At 44.5% G+C, this 20,884-nt stretch overlaps 1 protein-coding gene across 1 annotated transcript in view; it reads left to right on the top strand.

The window, feature by feature from the left end:
* As3mt (arsenite methyltransferase) overlaps positions 1-19,134 on the top strand; it is a 35,982-nt gene extending 16,848 nt beyond the window's left edge. The window contains exons 8-11 of the mRNA XM_045161359.1: positions 2,153-2,284; positions 2,756-2,898; positions 9,981-10,106; positions 18,481-19,134. Of these exons, the coding sequence (XP_045017294.1) occupies positions 2,153-2,284; positions 2,756-2,898; positions 9,981-10,106; positions 18,481-18,591 (512 nt within the window). The 3' untranslated portion in view covers positions 18,592-19,134. The remainder of the gene's footprint in view (positions 1-2,152; positions 2,285-2,755; positions 2,899-9,980; positions 10,107-18,480) is intronic.
* The last annotated feature ends 1,750 nt before the right edge of the window (positions 19,135-20,884 follow it).

Here is a 20,884-nt window from a genome sequence, read left to right as displayed (position 1 = left end):
GAGAGAGACAGAATGGGCACGCCAGGGCTTCCAGCCTCTGCAAACGAACTCCAGACGCGTGCGCCCCCTTGTGCATCTGGCTAACGTGGGACCTGGGGAACCGAGCCTCGAACCGGGGTCCTTAGGCTTCACAGGCAAGCGCTTAACCGCTAAGCCATCTCTCCAGCCCCCATGTTGCATTTCTTATCCTCCATAATACCAAGTGGGGTGCCAATTTGTTAATCCGGGGGGGGGGAATAAGTCAGAGTTTGAAGAACAAGGCACTCCTTCAGTATTCAGGCCCCTCCAAAAGACAGCATTCTTTCTGTTGTCCCAATGCAGGTCAGCTCCCCAATCTCAATGATTGTAATCTCTCATACAATTGTAGCTGAATGGGCAGAAGTTTTGGCCGAAAGATTTCATTTTTTTTTTTTTTTTTTTTTTTGGTGCCATATTCCTCTGCTCACATCAGTCCATTTCTATGCAATGCAACCCAGTAAAACTTCTCAGGATGCAGCCATAACAGCAAACCTGTTACACAACCTGCTTCTAGCCGAAGTCCAGACAAAGCTCTTTTTCACCCTCACAAGCCAAACCTCAGAGTCCATAGATCTTACTGCATTCAGGTCTTACAACTCTGACCAAAATAGTCCATCAAGCTGTACTTACAGCACTGCAAGGTGTTTCTTAGGCCAAGGTTTCAAATCCTTCCACAGTCCTTTTAAAAATCAGCTCCAAAAGGCCAAAAGCCACACAGTCAGGTGCCTTACAGCAATCCCACTCCTCTGGTACCAACTTTACTGTTGCCTTCAGGTTTACATTGCTGGCAGAAACCACCTGACCAAAAGCAGCTTGTGGGTAAAAGGTTTATTTTGGCTAACAGACTCAAGGGGAAGCTCCATGATGGCAGGGGAAAACAATGGCATGAGCAGAGGGTGGACATCACCCCCTGGCCAACATCAGATGGACAACAGCAACAGGAGAGTGTGCCAAACACTGGCAAGGGGAGACTGGCTATAATATCCTTAAACCCACCCGCAACAATATATTGCCTCCAGGAAGTGTTAATTACCAAATGGCCATCAGTTGGGAACCTAGCATTCAGAACACCTTTTAATGGGGGACATCTGAATCAACCCAACACAGATGGCTTAGTGGTTAAGGCGCTTGTCTGCAAAGCCAAAGGCAGGTTTGATTCCCCAGGAGCCGCATAAGCCAGATGTACAAGGTGGTACATGTGAATGGAGTTTGTTTGCAGAGGCTAGAGGCCCTGGTGTACCCATTCTCTCTTTCTGCCTCTTTCCCTCTCTCCAAATAAATAAACAAATGAAGTAAAAAGAAATATAGTATTGGCTGGGCATGGTGGCTCATGCCGTTAATCCTAGCACTCCAGAGACAGAGGATCACTGTAAGTTCAAGGCCACTCTGAGACTACATAGTGAATCACAGGTCACCCTCTCTCAAATAAATAAATAAAAATAAAAAATAAAAGAAAAATGAAAAAACAAAACAATCTGAACTGGGCATGGTGGTGCACGCCTGTAATCCCAGCTCTCGGGAGACAGAGGTCAGAGGATCACCATGAGTTTGAGGCCACACTGAGACTACATAGTGAATTCCAGGTCACCCTGGGCTAGAGTGAGACCCTACCTTGAAAAACTACAAACAACAACAAAAACAATCTGGACCTAAAGGGCAAAATTTTGTAAATTTTCTTTTATACCATTTTATTTACATATCATAGCACTTTCCAGAATGTGATCTAATCTACAGAGGAATATTTGATTATAAACTAATTAGCACCAACACATTAGTGACTATCCTGAAGAGTGGTCCCCAGAGACCCCTAGCTAACCATACATGGTTTTAACTCTCACTTTCTACCCTTGTGAGGACATCCAGGTTGGTTTCTTTTTCTTTTCTTTTTGAGACAGGGTCTCCTGTCGCTCAAGCTGGCCTTGAACTTTCTATGTAGCTAAGATTACCTTGTATTTATGATCTACCTGCTTCTATTTCCCAAGTGCTGAGGTTATTGGTGGGCACCACTGTGTCTGACTAGGCCCTATATTTTATCTAATATGATGTCCCAATTAATTATACAGTGTATTATTTTTCCTTAAAATTGTTTTATGTATTGATCAGTCAATGTTTTTTTTTTTTTCTTTTTTTTAAGGTGAGTGCCTGGGTGGTGCTTTGCACTGGAGGGATCTTGCCATCCTTGCCCAGAAGATTGGGTTTTGCCCTCCACGTTTGGTCACTGCCCATTTCATTACAATTCAAAACACAGAGCTACAAAGAGTTACTGGTAAGAAACAACAACAGAGACATTTGAATTGCAGCATAAATTTAGTGTTTACTTTTTACTGAGTGATTCTTACTGAAGGAAACTGTCATCTGAAAAATGTTCATCTTGCCTCCTGAATAATGATAGTCCCCCTGAAGTTTGCTATCATGTAAAGCTTTTTTTTGTTTTTTTGTTTTTCGAGGTAGGGTGTTACTCCAGTCCAGGCTGACCTGGAATTCACAATGTAGAATAAGGGTGGCCTTCAACTTAAGGTGATCCTCCTAACCTCTGCCTCCCGAGTGCTGAGATCAAAGGTGTGCACCAACACGCCCAGCCCATAAAGCATTTTAAAGCAAGTTGGTAAATAGAGTGAAGTGCCCAGAAAGATAATTGATGGCATACAATGAAGAAAATCATCTCTGTGATCTATTCCACCCTCATCTGCCAAGCAAACAGGTGCCATTGGATTGAACCACATGTATCTATTTTTAGGTGACTGTCGCTTTGTTTCTGCTACGTATCGTCTTTTCAAGCTCCCTAAGACGGAACCAGCCAAGAGATGCCAAGTTGTTTACAACGGAGGGATCACAGGACATGAAAAAGAACTAATATTTGATGCAAACTTCACATTCAAGGTAAAGAGAAAAAATGTCCCTGGGCAAGGGAGGGCAGCTTAGCAGTAGAACATGTGCCTAGTATGTGCAAGGCTGTTTTGGTGTTGCTCTGTGGTGCATTTATCTTTCCCACTCCAGTGAAATTTTTATTTCATTCACACCTTATCTTCCAATAATTCAAAGGGAATATGCAACAAAAAAATCAATAAAGAAAAAAATAGGAATTTGTTTGAAACTTTCAGGGGGGTTTAATAAGTGCTTATAGGTTGTAATTCCTAGTAGGAAAATATGATCCCAATGAATGCCCAGTGCCAGCTCAGTCTACAAGCTTGGGCTGCCTTTGGCACAGAGAGAAGGGATTATCCCTAGAAATGCAGCTCCCCCGCTGGGAAGGCCAAAGGTATGCGCTGCTTTCTACCATTGCGACTCACATTAAGTGATTTACTTGTTTTTCTACCAGCAAGGGCTTTTGTTGGATGGCCATTATAATGACCTCCAGATTTGGCTGACGATTTACTGATAAGATTCATAACCTTTGGGTTGCTCTGATATTTTGACATATTTACTGGTTCTGGGCCATGTCCTGGAGGCCACCGTCCCAACAAGACCCTGCATGGCCGTGAGAACCTCTAGATCTCTGCAAATTCCAGAGTCCAGGCATGGCTGCTGTCCGAGGCTTGCCCTCCCCTCTTCCCTGTATGTCTGCAGAAATTACCAGGCATTCCCCAGGAAAGCCCCACAGGGATAGGCCACACGGAAGTCCTATTGTCTTCTGGCTTTTTCCTCCCCTAGGCTGTCTCTTTCTCTTCTTCTGCCTTCTTAACCCTTCCTCTTCTCTCTTTGCTCACTCACTTTTCACTTTCAATATTCCACAATTTTCTGGGCCCTCAGCTGAATGATTTCAACATTGCACGGAAACTGTCACTAGAATCCGTTTTACATGGGCTGGAGAGATGGCTTAGAGGTTAAGGCCTTTGCCTGCAAAGCCAAAGGATCCCAGTTCGACTCTCCAGGACTCACGTAGCCAGATGCACAAGAGGGCATACATCTGGAGTTCCTTGTGGTGGCGCATGCCTTTAATCCCAGCACTCGGGAGGCCGAGGTAGGAGGATCACCGTGAGTTCAAGGCCATCCTGAGACTCCATAGTGAATTCCAGGTCAGTCTGGGCTACAGTGAGACCCTATCACAAATCCCCCCCCCAAAATAATAATTTTATAAAGGTGGTGCTGGAGAGGTGATTTAGCAGCTAAGGGTGCTTGCCTGCAAAACCAAAGAATCCAGGACCCATGTAAGCAGATGCACAAGGTGGCACATGCATCTGGAGTTTGTTTGCAGTGGCTAGAGACCCTGGTGTGCAAACGTCTGGAGTTTGATATCAGTGGCTGAGGCCCTGAGTGCACCAATTCCCTCCCCCACACTGCCCATTGCTGTCTTTCTAAAATAATTTTTAAAATGCCTTTCTTGCCAGGCGTGGTGGCGCATGCCTTTAATCCCAGCACTTGGGAGGCAGAGGTAGGAGGATCACCATGAGTTCAAGGCCACCCTGAGACTACAGAGTTAATTCCAGGTCAGCCTGGACCAGAGTGAGACCCTACCTCGAAAAACCAAAAAAAAAAAAAAAAAAAAAAAAAAGCCTTTCTTGTGTGCAAATAAATATATTATTTTTAAAATAGAGGATGAAAATGCAGAGGTAACTGAAGAGTCGGTGGATGGAATAAATAAAAGGAAAGGGGCTGGTGCTGAAGGTGAGCTAGCGGACCGCTTCCTTGCTGTCGAGCTGTGCCCTCACTTCCCATTCTGCAGGCCAAGAAAGCTCACGTCTTCATCAAATTACAAAACCCAAGTGCCACCATTCAAGACTGACAGAACCATTGAGATAAATCCTGATGCAGCTCAACCTTACACATGGCCCCGGAAAGCGTGCAAATGCATCAGCCATAAGGGAAAAGTGGCCTGTGATCTTGTCCGTGTCTGTAAACCAGACTCGAAAGAGGGAGAGAGAAAAAGAGAGATAATGGGTGCACCAGGGCCTCCAGCCACTGCACACATGTGGAAGTCAGAGGACAACTTTGGGGTCCATGCTCCCCCATTGCACTTTATTTGAGGCGGGGTTTCTCTTGATCTTCCTTGGCAGTTATGTTATCATTATTTATTGTTTGTGTGAATGTGTGTATGCAGGTTGTGGTGTGTGTTAAAATCTATTTCCAGTTTAATTTTTTCGAGGTTGGGTGTCAACTCTAGCTAGGCTGACCTGGAACTCACTTTGTAGCCCTAGGCTGGTCTTGAACTCACAGCAATCATCCTACCTCTGTCTCCCAAGAGCTGGGATGAAAGGTGTGTGGCACCATGCCCAGCTGATAGCCAAAGTCTCTTACTGTCCCCCAGCTTGCTCCAGCCATTCCGGGGTCTCTGATCCTGTGTAGGGCTAGGGTTACAGGCCAGCGTGGCCACCTCCAGCTGTTTATGTGGGCTCTTAACATTCAAATCGGGTGGTTGTGGACCCCTGTCAGTCCCGCATGCTTGTGCAGGAAGTACGCTTGTTTCAGGCTGAGCCGTCTCTCCAGTCCCCCCCCCTTTTTTTTTGTTTTTTGAGGCAGGGTCTCTCTCTAGCCCAGACTGGCCTGGAATTCACTACGTAGTCTCAGGTTGGCCTTGAATTTACGGCAGTCCTCCTACCTCTGCCTCCCGAGTGCTGGAATTAAAGGCGTGCACCATTCATGCCCCGCTTCCAGCCCCATTTTTGCTGGGCTTGTTGAGAGCTTCCAGGAAATTGCTGTTTCCACCTCTTAGCTCTTAGTCTGCATGCTATCTGGATGCCAGCCATGGCTTCTGGCCTTTTACGTGGGGTCTCAGGATTAGCCCAGACTGACCTGGAATTCACTATGTAGTCTCAGGATGGCCTCGAACTCATGGTAATCCTCCTCCTTCGGCCTCCCTAGTGCTGGGATCAAAGGCATATGCCACCACGCCCAGCTTTTTTAAATTTTTTAAAAATATTTTTATTTATTTGCAAAGGGAGACACAGAGAGAGAAGAGTCACACCAGGGCCTCTTGCTGCTGCAGATGACCTCCAGATGTATCCGCCACTCTGCATCTGGCTTTATGTAGGTACTGGGGAATCCAACTCTGGTCATTAGGCTTTGTAGACAAGCACCTTAACTGCTGAGCCATCACTCTCCCCCCTCTCCCCTGCATGGCTAAACTTCTGCTTGATATTTTTTTTGTTGTTGTTGTTCATTCTTATTTATTTGTTTGAGAGTGAGAGAGAGAGAAAAAGACACAGATAGAGAGAGAGAAAGAGAGAATGGGCACACCAGGGCTTCTAAACCACTGCAAATGAACTCTAGACTCATGCGCCCCCTTGTGCATCTGGCTAATGTGGGTGCTGGGGAATCGAGCCTTGAACTGGGGTCCTTAGGCTTCACAAGCAAGCGCTTAACTGCTAAGCCATCTCTCCAGCCCTACTTGACATTTTAAAGCATACTCTTTCTGAGGCTGGAGATGTAGCTCAGGTAGTGGAGTGTTTGCCTAGCATGCATGAAGATCTGGACTCAATTTCTAGTGCCAAATAAAATAGTCATGTCGGGTGTGGTGGCGCACGCCTTTTATCCCAGCACGCAGGAGGCAGAGGTAGGAGGATCACTGTGAGTTTGAGGCCACCCTGAGACTCCATAGTGAATTCCAGGTCAGCCTGGGCTAGAGTGAGACCCTACCTCGAAAAAACAAACAAACAAACAATAGCAAAAAAGAAAGAAAACAGGCATAGTGGTGCATGCCTGTAATACTAGCACTTAGGAAACAAGAGGCAGGAAGATCTGGAATTTGAGGTTATCCTTGGCTGCATGTTCAAGAAGCCAGCCTGAGCTACATGAGACCATATATATATATATATATATATATATATGTGTGTGTGTGTGTGTGTGTGTGTGTGTGTGTGTGTGTGTGTATGTATGGTTTCTCTTATAAAAATTCCAGGTGTCTGGCTGGTGAAATGGCTTAGCGGTTAAGACCTGAGAAGCCCAAGGACCCAGATTCAGTTCCCCAGGACCCGTGTAAGCCAGATGCACAAGGGGCACATGCATCTGGAGTTCATTTTCAGTGGCTAGAGGCCCTGGCATGCCCATTCTCTCTCTGTCTGTCTCTCTTCTATCTCTCTCTGTCTGCCTGCAAATAAATAAATAAAATTTAATTTAAAAAGTTCACACACACACACACACACACACACACACACACACACTGCAGGTGTCATGTTCTTCTAGCAGCACACTCACACGACTAGTTTACTGTGTCTTGGCTGAATTATTTTCTTTTGCACCTGATGTACTCATTGCTTTATAACAATATAACCTAGGCATATAGAAGGCTGTCCTATCTAGGTTTGCATCAGTAAACTTTATGTTGCTCACACAATAAAATAGCTTAGCGGTATGTTTCTTAGAGCACATCCCTGCTGTTACATAACACAACCATGTGTGTGTGTGTGTGTGTGTGTGTGTGTGTGTGTGTGTGTATGTATTTAAACCATAGAAAGTAAATTGCAGATTTAACCATAGAAAGTAAGTTGCACACACCTTTAGTCCCAGCACTCAGAGGCTGAGGATCACTGTGGGTTTGAGGTCAGCCTGGACTACAGAGTGTGTTTCAGGTCAACCTGAGCTAGAGTGAGACTCTGACTTTAATGAAAGGAAGGGAGGGATGGAGGGAAGGAGGGAGGGAGGGAGGAAAGGAGGGGGAGGGGAAGGGAAGGAAGAAAAGAAAATTGCAGAGACAACCTTTAATACCAGCTGAGGTAGGAGGATTGCTGTAAGTTCAAGGGCAGCCCAGGTGACTGCAGAGTGAATTACAGGTCATTCTGGGCCAGAGTGAGACCCCCTCCTTAAGAAAGAAGGAAAAAGTGAGGAAAATTGTAGTCATCATCTTTTTTTTTTTCCTTTTCTTTTCTTTTCTTTTCTTTTTTTTTTTTTTGAGGTAGGGTTTCACCGTAGCCCAGGCTGACCTGGAATTCACTATGTTGTTTCAGGGTGGCCTCGAACTTATGGCGATCCTCCTACCTCTACCTCCTGAGTGCTAGGATTAAAGGTATGTGCCACCATGCCCAGCTGACATCATCGTATTTTATCCTTAAATATTTCCCCATGAATCTCCTAAGAATAAAATATTCTCCCAATCACAATAGCATTGTCACACCTAAGAAAAAGTTTATGCAAAATTTCATTCAGACACTCAATTAATGAAGCTGTAGAAAAGTGAGATGAAAAAGAACAGGAGTAATGCCTAACAGTATTTCAGTTATCTTTTAAAAATATTTTTGTTTATTTATTTGCAGGGAGAGAGAGAAGAAGAAAAAAGAAAAGAAGAAGAGAAAGAGAAAGAGGGAAACAATGAGTGTACCAGGGCTTCTAGTCACTGAAAACAAACTCCAGACACATGTGCCACCTTGTGCACCTGTCTTACGTGGGTTCTGGAGAATCAAACCTGGGTACTTAGGCTTTGCGGGCAAGCGCCTAACCATTAAGCCATCTCTCCAGCTCCCACTGAATTTTTGATCTAGATGTTCTGATTTCTTTTTTTTTTTTAATGTTTTGGCACCATAGATTTTTTTTTAATTTTTATTAACATTTTCCATGATTATAAAATATATCCCATGGTAATTCCCTCCCTCCCTGTTCTGATTTCTTACATGCTGTCTGGTACTATAGACCCTTAGTGCTTTTGTTTGTTTCTTTTGTTTATTTTTCAAGGTAGGGTCTTGCTGTAGCCCAGGCTTACATAGAATTCACTACGTAGTCTCAGGGTGGCCTTGAAATCACAGTGATCCTCCCACCTCTGCTTCCTGAGTGCTGGGATTAAAGATGTACACCACCACACCTGGCTTTTTTTTTTTATGGCTGGAGGGATGGCTTAGCCATTAAGGGGATTGCCTGCAAAGCCAAAGGACCCCAGTTTGATTCCCTGGGACCCACATAAGCCAGATGTACAAGGTGGCATAGGCATCTGGAGTTCGTTTGCAGTGGCTGGAGGCCCTGGTGTGCCCGTTCTCTTTCTCTCTCTCTTTCTCTCTCTCCCTCTTTCTCTGTAAAATAAATAAAAATAAAATATTAAGGGCTGGGTGTGGTAGCACATGCCTTTAGTCCCAGCATTCGGGAGGCAGAGGTTGGAGGATCGCTGTGAAGTCAGGGCCACCCTGAGATGACATAGTGAATACCACGTTAGCCTGGGCTAGAGTGAGACTCTACCTCAAAAAACCAAAAATAAAATAAATTATTTTTTTAAATGAAAGAAAAAGAAAATATTACTAGGTTATGTGTCAGGCTTGGTTTCACATAATAACCTGTACCTCCCAGGTACCCTGAGACTCAAAAAAAGGGCCGGGCGTGGTGGTGCACACCTTTAATCCTAGCCCTTGGGAGGCAGAGGTAGGAGGATTGCTGTGAGTTTAAGGCCGCCCTGAGACTCCATAGTGAATCCCAGGTCAGCTTGGGTTAGAGTGAGACCCTACCTTGAAAAACCAAACAAACAAACAAAAATCTTTATTAAAAATAACCCACTCATCCCAAGCTCTCATTTCAGGGACGAAGTTGGTGAAACTCAGGGGGGCAGTGTTTCTCCATCTGCCTCTGCACCTCTACTAGACCCTGGGGTAGGGGAGACCTTTTTAGCACTGGCGCCGAAGAACAATCAATTGTGGTCAATTTCATCTGCAGATTAAACATAAGGGCTGGAGGGATGGCTCAGAGCTTAAAGGCGCTTGCTTGCTTGCCAAGCCTGAAAGACTGATGACTTGGGTTCGAATCCCCAGGACTCACATAAAGCCAGATGCACGAAGTGATGCATATGCCTGGAGTTTGTTTGCAGTGGCAGGAGGCCCTGGTCCCCTCTTACTCTCTTCCGGTCTGCCTCTTTCCAGTAAATAAAATTAAATTGAAAATTAAGAAAAGTTAAACATGGAATTAATTGCAGGGTCTGAATGAGAGAATAGTACGTCAGGAGGTATGTTATGGTCCTTTAATCCAGAAACGCCGCTCACGAGCGAGACTTCTGGATATTTTCCTTGTAACCGGCTTGACATGTCTCTTAGTGTATGTTTCATGCTGCTCTTTAGGAAGGGGAAGTGGTTGAAGTGGATGGAGAGACAGCGGCTCTCTTGAAGAATTCACGCTTTGCCCAAGATTTTCTCTTCAGACCAAGCGGAGCGACCCTGGCAGGCAGTCCTGCATTAGAATCTAAGGTTTGTAACCTTCAGTTCTCCACTTGAACATAGAGCCGTTTAAAACTCACAGGCTGCCACTAAAACAAGAAGCCGATCCTTGTGCTTTGTATTGGCCACTGCAATGTATCTCTGGAATATTTGTATCTATACATGTTTTGAATTTTTTGCATTTTTATTTTTCCAGCTTTTTAAAATTTTTATTTATTTATTTGAGAGCAATAGACAGAGAGAGAGAGAGAGAGAGAGAGGGAATGGGCACATCAGGGCCTCCAGCCACTATAAGTGAACCCCAGAGGCATGTGCCACCTTGTACATCTGGCTTACATGGGTACTGGGGAATCAAGCCTTGAACCGGGATCCTTAGGCTTCATGGGCAAGCGCTTAACTGCTAAGCCATCTCTCCAGCCCAATTTGAATTTTTTTTATTTCTTCAATTTTTTCAGTCTTGACAATAAGTCAATAACCTTTGAGTTTTTTTTTTTTTTTTTTTTTTTTGGATATCTATAAATGAACCTGACTTTAGGGCACCTACAAGCCTCATAAAATCATACATGTCCATATATACATTTTTTCCCTTGGGAAAATTTACTTTCATCAAGTTCTAAAAGGGGCCCCAGTACAAAGAAAAAAGAAAAAGGAGGCTGGGGAGATAGCTCAGTGGTTAAAGGCACTTGTTTGCAAAGCCTGATGGCTCAGGGTCAGGTACCCAGTACCCATATAAAGCCAGATGCGCAAAGCAGAACACATGTCTGGAGTTTGTTAGCAGTGGCAAGAGTCCCTGGTGTGCCCCTTATGTCTCTCTTTCACTGCAAATAAATAAAATAGTAAAAAATGAAAAAGGTTAGGGCTAGGGAGATGGCTGAGTGGCTGAAGGCACTTGCTTGCAAAGCCTGCCATTTTGGGTTTGACTCCCCAGTATCCATATAAAGGCAGATGCTCAAAGCGGCCCATGCATCTGGAGTTGTTTACAGTGGTAACAGGCCCCGGCATGCCCATTTCTCACTCTGTCTCTCTTGCTCTCTTTCTCTCTCCTTACAAATAAATAAAAGTATTCTTTTTAAAACAGGTTAAGAGTAGCCACTAAAACCATGATGTACTGGGAATGGAATCACATACCTGTAGTTCTAGAAACTCAGCAGGATAGAGTGGGAATGTCACTAAAACAGGAGTTCAAGACCAACATGGGCAACAAAGCAAGACCTTGTCTCAGAAAGAAAAAGAATCAGGGTACATTGCGCATATGTTTGGAGATTGTTGACAAAGGGTTTTCAAAAAAGAAAAAGACAGCCAGGTGTGGTGGCACACACCCTTGATCCCAGAAATTGGGAGGCAGAGATAGGAGGATCACCATGAGTTCAAGGCCACCCTGAGACTACATAATGAATTCCAGGTCAGCCTGGACTAGAATGAAAACTTATCTCTGAAAAAACAAAAACAACAACAACAACAAAAAAAACAAGACAAACCAGAAACCAGACTAACCCAGCATAAGCATTATAAGTGGGCCTATATTTCTGTCTGGTAGTTTTTCAAAGCTAAGATAAAATTCATTATTTTAACCATTTATAAATGTATGATCCAGTGGCATTTAGTTTACTCACAAGGTTGGGCTGCCATCACCACTGACTGTTTCAGCACATTCTCAAAGAAATCCCGATCCTTTTCAGCAACCCCTCCTCTCACTAGCACCTAGCATGAAATTAATCTGTTTTTGTCTCTATGGATTTGCCCATTCTGGACATTTTATAGGAGCACAATAATACACTATGTGGTCTTTTCTAAGATGTCTTTTTCAAAACTATCACACTTTAATAATTTAAACAGAACCAACTTCAGGAACACATATAGAGAAAATTCAAACAATGTAATTGAAGAATATATTTAAATGCATCAGATTCTTAAAAGTCTCCCCGTAGGGACTCAGTGTCATGGTTATGAACAGGTAATTTCGAAGCAGTACGCAATGAAACAGACAAGACTATTATCTTGCAGATACAGGTGGTACAATAGCCTGTGGACATATCAGACACTGTAAAATCACATGAGACTTGAAAAAAAAAAAACTGGGGCTGGAGAGATAGCTTAGTGGTTAAGGCATTTACCTGCAAAGCCAAAAGATTTTGGCTCTATTCTCCAGGACTCAGGTAAGCCAGATGTACAAGGGGGCGCATGCATCTGAAGACTGTTTGCAGTGGCTGGAGGCCCTGGCACACCCATTCTCTTTCTATTTCTCTCTCTCTCTATCTTTCTCTCTCTCAAATAAATTAAAAATTGGGGAATATCTCCATGGACACTTATTTGAAAATAATACAAATAACATAAAAAATATCACAGCCTGAGTTGGAGAGATGGCTTAGCTGTTAAGGCGCTTGCCTGTGAAGCCTAAGGACCCAGATTCGATTCCCCAGTACCCATGTAAGCCTGATGCTCAAGGTGGGGCATGCTCTGGTGCACCCATTCTCTCTATCTGCCTCTTCCTTTCTCTCTCCCTCTCAAATAAATAAATAAATAAATAAATATTTAAAATATTTTTTAAAAATCACAGCCTGTAACCGCTAACCCATCTCCTAAGCCCTATAAAGAATTTCTCAGTACAATCTGTGGTGAGGAATAAAGTTCACGTCTGTGAGAAATGAAAATGGAATGTACGATTAATACACTAGCAGTGTGATCTGCACACAATTCCCAGAGCGCTGGAGCTCAGCTTCTGGTGGCCATGAGGACCTCTCTCCCAGTCTTTGGGTCTTCCTGGATCACACCCAGCGATACCTACTTCAGTCACTACCCAGACTCCAGCCGGTTGTTGCAAGACTCCTTTGATTGTTTCATCAGTTTCTTCGGTAAATGTTAGACTTCTCCAGCCCTGGCAAGTTTGCTGAGGCCAATGTCTTGCTAAGTGGCTGGACGGCCAATGTGGACTCTTCCCGTAATGGTGCAGGCTGATGCTCACACACAGAAAACCTATGTGCCCTTCACAGTCCCCATCTCATTAGGCTCTTCATAAATTTTGCGTCATTCTAGACTTCCGAGACGGCATTGTGATAGGGCGTTGGTCCAGCCCGTCGCTGGGAGTCCGTGAGCATAGTATGGACAAGACCGCAGCCACAGGCTTGGAGAGGCTTTGCTCGTTGTCCCTTTGGCTGTCTCCTTCAGTGTTCCAGCTTTCCACAGGCTGGGTGCTCTGGCCTCGGGCCGCTGGCTCTTCTCTGACTGCTGGCTTCCGCTCTGGGAACCCATTGCCAGTGGTGCTGCAGGGCGTCCCCATCCTCCCCCCCCACAGTCAGGAGAGATCCAGTAACCTATGGTTAGGTCACCTGAGGTAGGGCGTCCACCTGCAGAGGATATGCTCAGAGTCAAGGGCAGCCACTGGATCTGACTTTTCACTTACTGTTTCAAACTTTATCCATATTAGCATGTATCAGTACTGTATTCCTCCTTATGACTGAGCCGCATTGTGTACTTAGACCACGTTTCACTGGCTATTAGGAATAGCACTGTCATGAACGTGCAGGCACACACACTTGTTTGAATTTCAGTTTTCAGTTATTTTACATCTGGACCTAAGGGTGGTATTGTGTGGTCCACATTTCTAACTTTGGAAAAAAATATTTTATTTATTTGAAAGAGGGAGAAAGAGAGAGAGAGAGAGAGAGAGAATGGGCACATCAGGGCTACAGTCACTGCAAACAAACTCCAGATCACCATATGCTGTGGCTTACATGGGTTCTAGGGAATCGGACCTGGGTCCTTTGGCTTCCAGGCAAGCACCTTAACCACTAAACCATCTCTCCAGCCCCCACTAACTTTTAGGAACCATGAAGTTGTATTCCACAGTGGCTAAATGGTTTTACATTCCTAGTAACTGAACTACCAGAGTTTGTACTGCCTGTCACCACAAATGCCAGTGAGCAGAGACAGGAATTGAATGTTTAAGTTGTGCTTTATTTAGAGAGCTGGCAACCTGAGAAGGCAGTGGATTAACACCCTAAAAACTTCCTTCTCTCTCATCTCCAGCCAGCAGGCTTTATGGGATGTATGGAAACAAAGATTGTCAGTCATTCTAAAGCTCTTAAGTCATGGTGTCTATGTCTCTCTCCTTATCATCTCTTGCAGTCCCCCTCATTCTCTGGCTGTCTAGGCTGAGTTTAGTTAGTATCTGCTGGTGTCAACTTTGAGCTTCTCCAGTGCTACCTGGGCTGGGGAGTTAACTCAGAACAGGCAAACCAGTAACAATGTGTGCATGCAGATTCCTTATTGCAATATGAAGTACAAATGTGCCCTTGTGATGTAGCATATAAATGTGTCCCTATCCATCCTTCCTGTCTCCTGTCATTTCCACTGTCAGTAGATGTCTATAAGAGCAATGTCACAGGAAAGATGCTATCCTACTGTGTTCAGTTCATTGTTAAGATGGTTTCTTACCAGTAAGGGAATTTTATGGCATAAATGTGTGCATACTAGATCATACTATGTGCAATAATAAGCACTTATTCTGGGAATAAACAACAGAGAGATGCGAAGCCTAAGGACCCCGGTTTGATTCCCCAGTACCCATGTAAGCCAGATGCACAAGGTGACGCATATGTCTCGAGTTTGTTTGCAGTGGCTAGAGGCCCCAACATGATCATTCTCTCTCTCTCTACAATACATATATTAAAATTTTTTAAGAATAAAGAATGGAAAACTAGAAAATGAACTCCAGATGTTTTTGCCACCTTGTGCATCTGGCTTATGTGGGTCCTGGGGAATTGAATCTGGGTCCTCAGGCTTTGCAGGCAAACACCTTAACTGCTAAGCTCTTTCTCCAGCCTGAAATGCATCTTTTATTTTTTTACATTTTTTTTGTTTTTATTTTTATTTATTTATTTGACAGCAGCAGTCAGAGAAAGAGGCAGATAGAGAGAACTAGAGAGAATGGGTGTGCCAGGGCCTCCAGCCACTGCAAAGGAACTCCAGATGCATGCACCCCCTTGTGCATCTGGCTATCGTGGGTTCTGGGGAAATGAGCCTGGAACCAGGCTTCCTTCACAGGCAACCATTTAACCACTAAGCCATCTCTCCAGCCCCTGAGATGCATCTTATTTGGGTGTCTCATTCATATGGATGGACCTGGGCCAAGCCACTGTGTGTGTGTGTGTGTGTGTGTGTGTGTGTGTGTGTGTGTGAGAGAGAGAGAGAGAGAGAGAGAGAGAGAGAGAGAGAGAGAGAGAGTCTTTCCCTCTTCCCTTCCCCTGCAGTCTGTTGCAGGGCACAATCAAATGGGTGCCCTGTTTCAAAGAATAAAAGTGGAGACCAATTCAAGGAAGATACTCGACGTCCACCCCTAGCTTCCACATACACGCATGCATGTGCAGCTGCACACCCATGCGAACAGTCACACATCTACACACGTATACCACACAGACACATGCTAAAACGCGCAATCACTTGCTTCCCTTTCTGGCTGTAGACATCTCCTCATCATGTCCCGGAAGCCCCTGGGACGGTTGTCCTGTTGCTTGCCGGGTTTCACAGACGCCCCTGGGCTTCCCGAGTGCTCTTCATGGAGTACTTGTCCCGGCAGGTCCCCTTCATTTGATCAGGACTCTCTCATGCCCAGGATGTCCAATCTACAGTGGATTTCCTTGGACCTGATGGGTATTCTGTAGGTTTTGGTTAAGGGTCATCTTGATTTCCCACTGGGGAAATACCACGCCTACCGTGTCCCAGACTCACAGACTCACCACAGCGATTCTGCAGCAGGTCCCGAACAGGTGGGCTCTTGAATGGCTGGCTTCCTCCCAGATCTGCCTGCGTTGTACCTCTGCTTGCATTGAGGTCATGTGAATGGAAAGGCAAGGCTGGGAAACACAGAGGTCGTCTCCATCCTCGCTCAGTCTCAGTTTCCTTCTCAGTCCCCTCTCCCCAGGGAGTCCCAATCTAAGTCCCATCCTGATTGCCAGATAATGCCTTGTACCCATTCTCCTCCCCCCCAGCCCACAAAACAGCAAGTTAGCACCTCAAACTCGACATCTTGCTTGCCCAATTTCTCAGGTTAGAAGCCACAAGACAGCTAGGCAAATGATCTCTTCCAAGTTGTGACTCTTGTATTGTCTTTAGCCTCTTGCCTGCTGTCAGCTGGGCACGGGAAGAAACATCTGCGCGACCTAGACTATAACCTTGTGTTCTTATCTTTTGTATGGAAGACTTTTACGATAAACCCTAGTGTGCAGAGAGAACGGGATTCCGCGCGCTTGTCTTCCGTGAGCCGCTGCGGTGGGGAATGAACGGTGCTTCCTCTTGGTGGACTAACTTAGGTGGACTAACTGTGGCTGCTGTAGCCTTCTCTTCCTCTCCATTTGTTTGTCCTCCCTTTCTCCCTCCTTTCTTCCCTTCCTCTCTCTCTTCCTTCTTCCCTTCCCTTCACTTCCCCTCCTCCCTCCCTTCTTCCCTTCCTCCCTCTGTGTCTTCCTTTCATCCTTCCCTTCCTTCCTCCCTTCCTCCCTTCCTTCCTTCCTTCCTTCCTTCCTTCCTTCCTTCCTTCCTTCCTTCCTTCCTTCCTTCCTTCCTTCCTTCCTTTTCTTTTCTTTGGAGTTTTTGAAGGTTTTTTTTTGAGGTAGGGTGTCACTCTAGCCCAGGCTGACCTGGAATTCACTATGTAGTCTCAGGGTGGCCTCGAACCATTTCCCTCTGCTTCCCAAGTGCTGGGATTTCCCAGCTTAGAGGAGTTAACTTTTATGCAACAGTTAATGTGTTCCAGGCTCTGTATCATCTTCACAGTCACCTTTGTTTCCCTCATTTTACAGAAAAAGAAACTGAGGTCCAGAGAGATTAATTGACTGGTCCGAGATAATACAGCTAGAAAGTTGTGAATTGGAGCCGTGTGTGGTGTCGCACGCCTTTAATCCCAGCACTCGGGAGGCAGAGGTAGGGAGATCAACGTGAGTTTGAGGCCACCCTGAGACTACACAGTGAATTCCAGGTCAGCCTTAGCTAGAGTGAGACCCAACCTCGAAAAACAACAATTAAAAAGAGAGAGAGAGATAGCTTTCATGAAAATAGTCTGTGACTCCTTGTATTCTCTCTTATTACAGTGTCCAGCAATAAATAGCAAGAATGTGCATTTCTGCTTAATGAATTCATTATTAATTAGGATTAATGAATTAATTAGGACAACTTGTTCATGCTCTTGATTTCCTATCTCTGAGCCTGGTTCTTCTCTGGTCTACTGGTCCCATTGTTAGAAGTATCTCATTTGAAAGTAAGAGAAGGGAAAATAAAGATAGCTGTTTATCTCTAGAATATTCTACTCACTCAGTACTCCGAGGGCAGGCTGTCCATTGATGGAAATCTCCCAAACTGGACATCAGCAGTTCTTAATGACAGTCCTAGTATCTGGGACTTACATTCTTATCTTGTGCACATATTTTTGAAGATTAGGGGATGGAAAAGTGTGTTGGGGTGGGGGGTGTTAACGTTTCAGTTCCAAAGGTAAAAGCACAGACTAATGGGAATCTCACAAGACAAAAACAACTCTCAGGCTGGATAGATGGCTTAGTGGTTAAGGCGCTTGCCTGTGAAGCCTGAGGACTCATGTTCGACTCTCCAGATGTCATGTATGATGGACACACAAGGTGACATAAGCATGCAAGGTTGCACATGCACATAAGGTGGCACAACACAGTGGCTGGAGACCCTGGCACACCAATTCTCTCTCTCTCATTAAAAAAAAAGGAAAAAAGCCAGGCGTGGTGGCACACGCCTTTAATGCCAGCACTTGGGGAGGCAGAGGTTGGAGGATCGCCATGAGTTCGAGGCCACCCTGAGACTACATAGTGAATTCCAGGTCAGCCTGAGCCAGAGTGAGACCCTACCTCAAAAAAAAAAAAAAAGGAAAAATTTGGGTGTGGTGGTGGTACATGCCTTTAACCCCAGTCAGGAGGCAGAGGTTGGAGGATCGCCATGAGTTTGAGGCCACCCTGAGATTACATAGTGAATTCCAGGTCAGCCTGAGCTACAGTGAGACCCTACCTTGAAAAACCAAAAAAGAAAAAAAAACACAAAAAAAGAAAGAAAGAAAAACCAAAGAGAGAGAAGCTTTAAGTGACATTTACCCTGGAAGGAGTAGTAATCTCTTTTTAGCTAGAAGAGAGGTTTTTTTTCTTCACTACTCAGCTGTGGATGACCTTGAACTTCTGAGTCTCTTGCCTCTACCTCCCAAGTTCTGAGATTACAGACTTGTGCCACCATGCCTGGTCTGAAAGCCCATCTTTATACTAGAATCAGTCCAAGGTCTCCATGGGATTTTAACAGTTTTATCTCCCTCCTTGGCCCCCAAGTCAAACAGAAATAGTGTTTGGTTATATCAAAATCCCTCCAGCTTGTCCTTGCATTGTGGTTTGTCTTTGGACAGGATGTCATCACAGATCCATTCAAGCTTGCAGAGGACTTCGACAAGATGAAGCCCAAATATGGCCCTGCTGCTGCTGCTGGAGGCTGCTGTGGCAAAAAGAAAAACTGCTAACAGGGAGCAGGCCAGGAGTGGACTAGAGGCTAAAGAACGAATCTCATGATTTCTAACCTGATTTCCCCGATCGCACAGGTCATAGGAATAAATGACAAAAGGTACCGTGTAATAGGTCACTAATAAAAATTAGGAGGATTGTGTTTTTTTGTGGGGGATGGGGAAGGTATCTATCAAAGGTATATCACAAATAACCTGATTGAAGCAGTTTTCATTTAACTAAATCAAGAGGTCTGGGGCCACCTAGTGGTTAGAAGTGGAAGTGAGCATCAGTCTTCTGGCTTGATCCAGAGACCCAAGTTTCAGAAATAAGTTAGCAGAGGGCAGCAGGAAGGACATCTTCCCTCTGGACTGTCGCACATCATATTTTGGATTTTCCTCCATGTTTATGTGTTTTAAAATGCCCCTACTTAAATCATGCTAGTCATGCCAGAAGATTGCCAAATCAAATTTGATAAGATTGCTCTTGAGGTAACTATCTTCAACCTAATTAATTTTCTTTTAACTCAATGAAGGAAATAAATGAATATTAACTTTCTTTTACTTCCACTTATTGTTTATTGATGACATAGCAGGTATCTTTTAAACTTACACTGGATCATAAGTAGAATTTGATACTTTTGAAAAAGGAGAGCTAAAAGATGTGAACATGGCAGGTTTTTGTCTTCTTTAAAAAAATAGATATTTTCATTTGCAAGGAGAGAGAGAGGGAGAGAGAAAGGGCATGGCAGGGCTTCATGCCATTGCAAATGAACTCCAGATTCATGTGCTATTTTGTGCAATCAGTTTTATCTGGATATTAGGGAGTTGAACCTTAGTCCTTTGGCTTTGCAGGCAAGTGCCTTAACCACTAAGCCATCTCTCCAGATCCTGTTTGTCTTCTTTATAGGGAAGGCATCCTGGTTTGGAGAGTGATGGATTTAGTTCTAGACTCCAGAGTGGCACATACATCTGGAATTTGTTTATAGTGGCAAGAGACCCTGGGTCTGGAGAGATGGCCCAGTGGTTAGCATACTTGCTTGCAAAGCATGATAGCCTGGCCTCTAGAGGCAAGAGGTCCTGGTGTGCCCATTCTCTCTACTTGAAAATAAATAATTAAAAAGAAATTAAAACATGAAAGGAAGAGCCAGTGATAAATAAATTAAAGCCCAGTCATGGTTCTTAAAGACTGGTGGTTCAGAAAGGTATGTGTCATGGTCCTTATTGTCAGAAGCACAGAGTCCAGTTCCCAACGAACAATTGTCAACAGTGAAGGGTTTCAATAAGAAAATCTCAGTCAGTTGCTCTGAGCTCCAGGCAAAATAGAGTGTGGACAGTAGGGAAAGAGGTAGGACCAATATGGCTTGAGAGGGTTTTAGTTTGGGGTTTAAGAATATTTAGGCTTTTAGGTGCTGGAGATGTAGTTCAGTGGGGGCCTGTCTAGTCTGTACAAAGTGCCAAGTTAGATTCCCAGGACCACAGCAACAAATGCTCCCGATGGGTGAAATTGACAACTAGGAGTGCTCAGAGCCTCGCGAAAGAAGAAGATTCTTGTCTTAAGAGAGGCGGCATGCGGCTGAGACTAGCTCAGAATGCCTGCGCAGCATTCAGGCACTCAGGGAGGTAGAGGCAGGAGGACCAGATGTTCTGGGCCATCCTTGGCTAACACAATAAGTTAGAGGCCAGCCCGGGATACATGAAACCTTGTCTCAAAACTAAGAGAGGACTGGAGGAGATGGTTCAGTGATTAAGGTTGGCTTGCTTGCAAAGTGTGACAGCCTGGGTTTCATTTCTCAGCACCCATGCAAAGCCAGGTGCACAAGGTAGCACATTTATGTAGACTTTGTTTGCAGCAGCAGGACTCCCTGTTGTGCCTAACTCCCTCTCTCTCAAATAAACAAACAAAATTTTAAATATTAAGAGACAGAGGGATGGGGAGATGGCTCAATAGTTACAGAGGTTTGCTTGCAAAACCTTCCAGCCCACGTTTGATTTCCCAGTAACCACTCAAAGCCAGATGCACAAAATGGTGCTTGGTGTGTCCACACTCACTCCACCTCTCTCTGCAAACTACATATATATATATATATATATATATATATATGTATATAATATATATATATATTAATTTTTCAAGGTAGGGTCTCACTCTAGTCCATACTGACCTGGAATTTACTATGTAGTCTCAGGGTGTCCTTGAACTCATGGCGACCCTTTTACTTCTGCCTCCCAAGTGCTGGGATTAAAGGTATGTACCACCATGCCCGACTTTAAAAATATTTTTAAAAACATAGAGAAAAGTATCTTGTGAGGT

The sequence above is a fragment of the Jaculus jaculus genome, chromosome 1 (assembly GCF_020740685.1).
Source record: "Jaculus jaculus isolate mJacJac1 chromosome 1, mJacJac1.mat.Y.cur, whole genome shotgun sequence".
Classification (NCBI taxonomy): Eukaryota; Metazoa; Chordata; class Mammalia; order Rodentia; family Dipodidae; genus Jaculus; species Jaculus jaculus.
The sequence above is the reverse complement of the archived record's forward strand: the minus strand, read 5'-3'. Positions and strand labels throughout refer to the sequence as shown.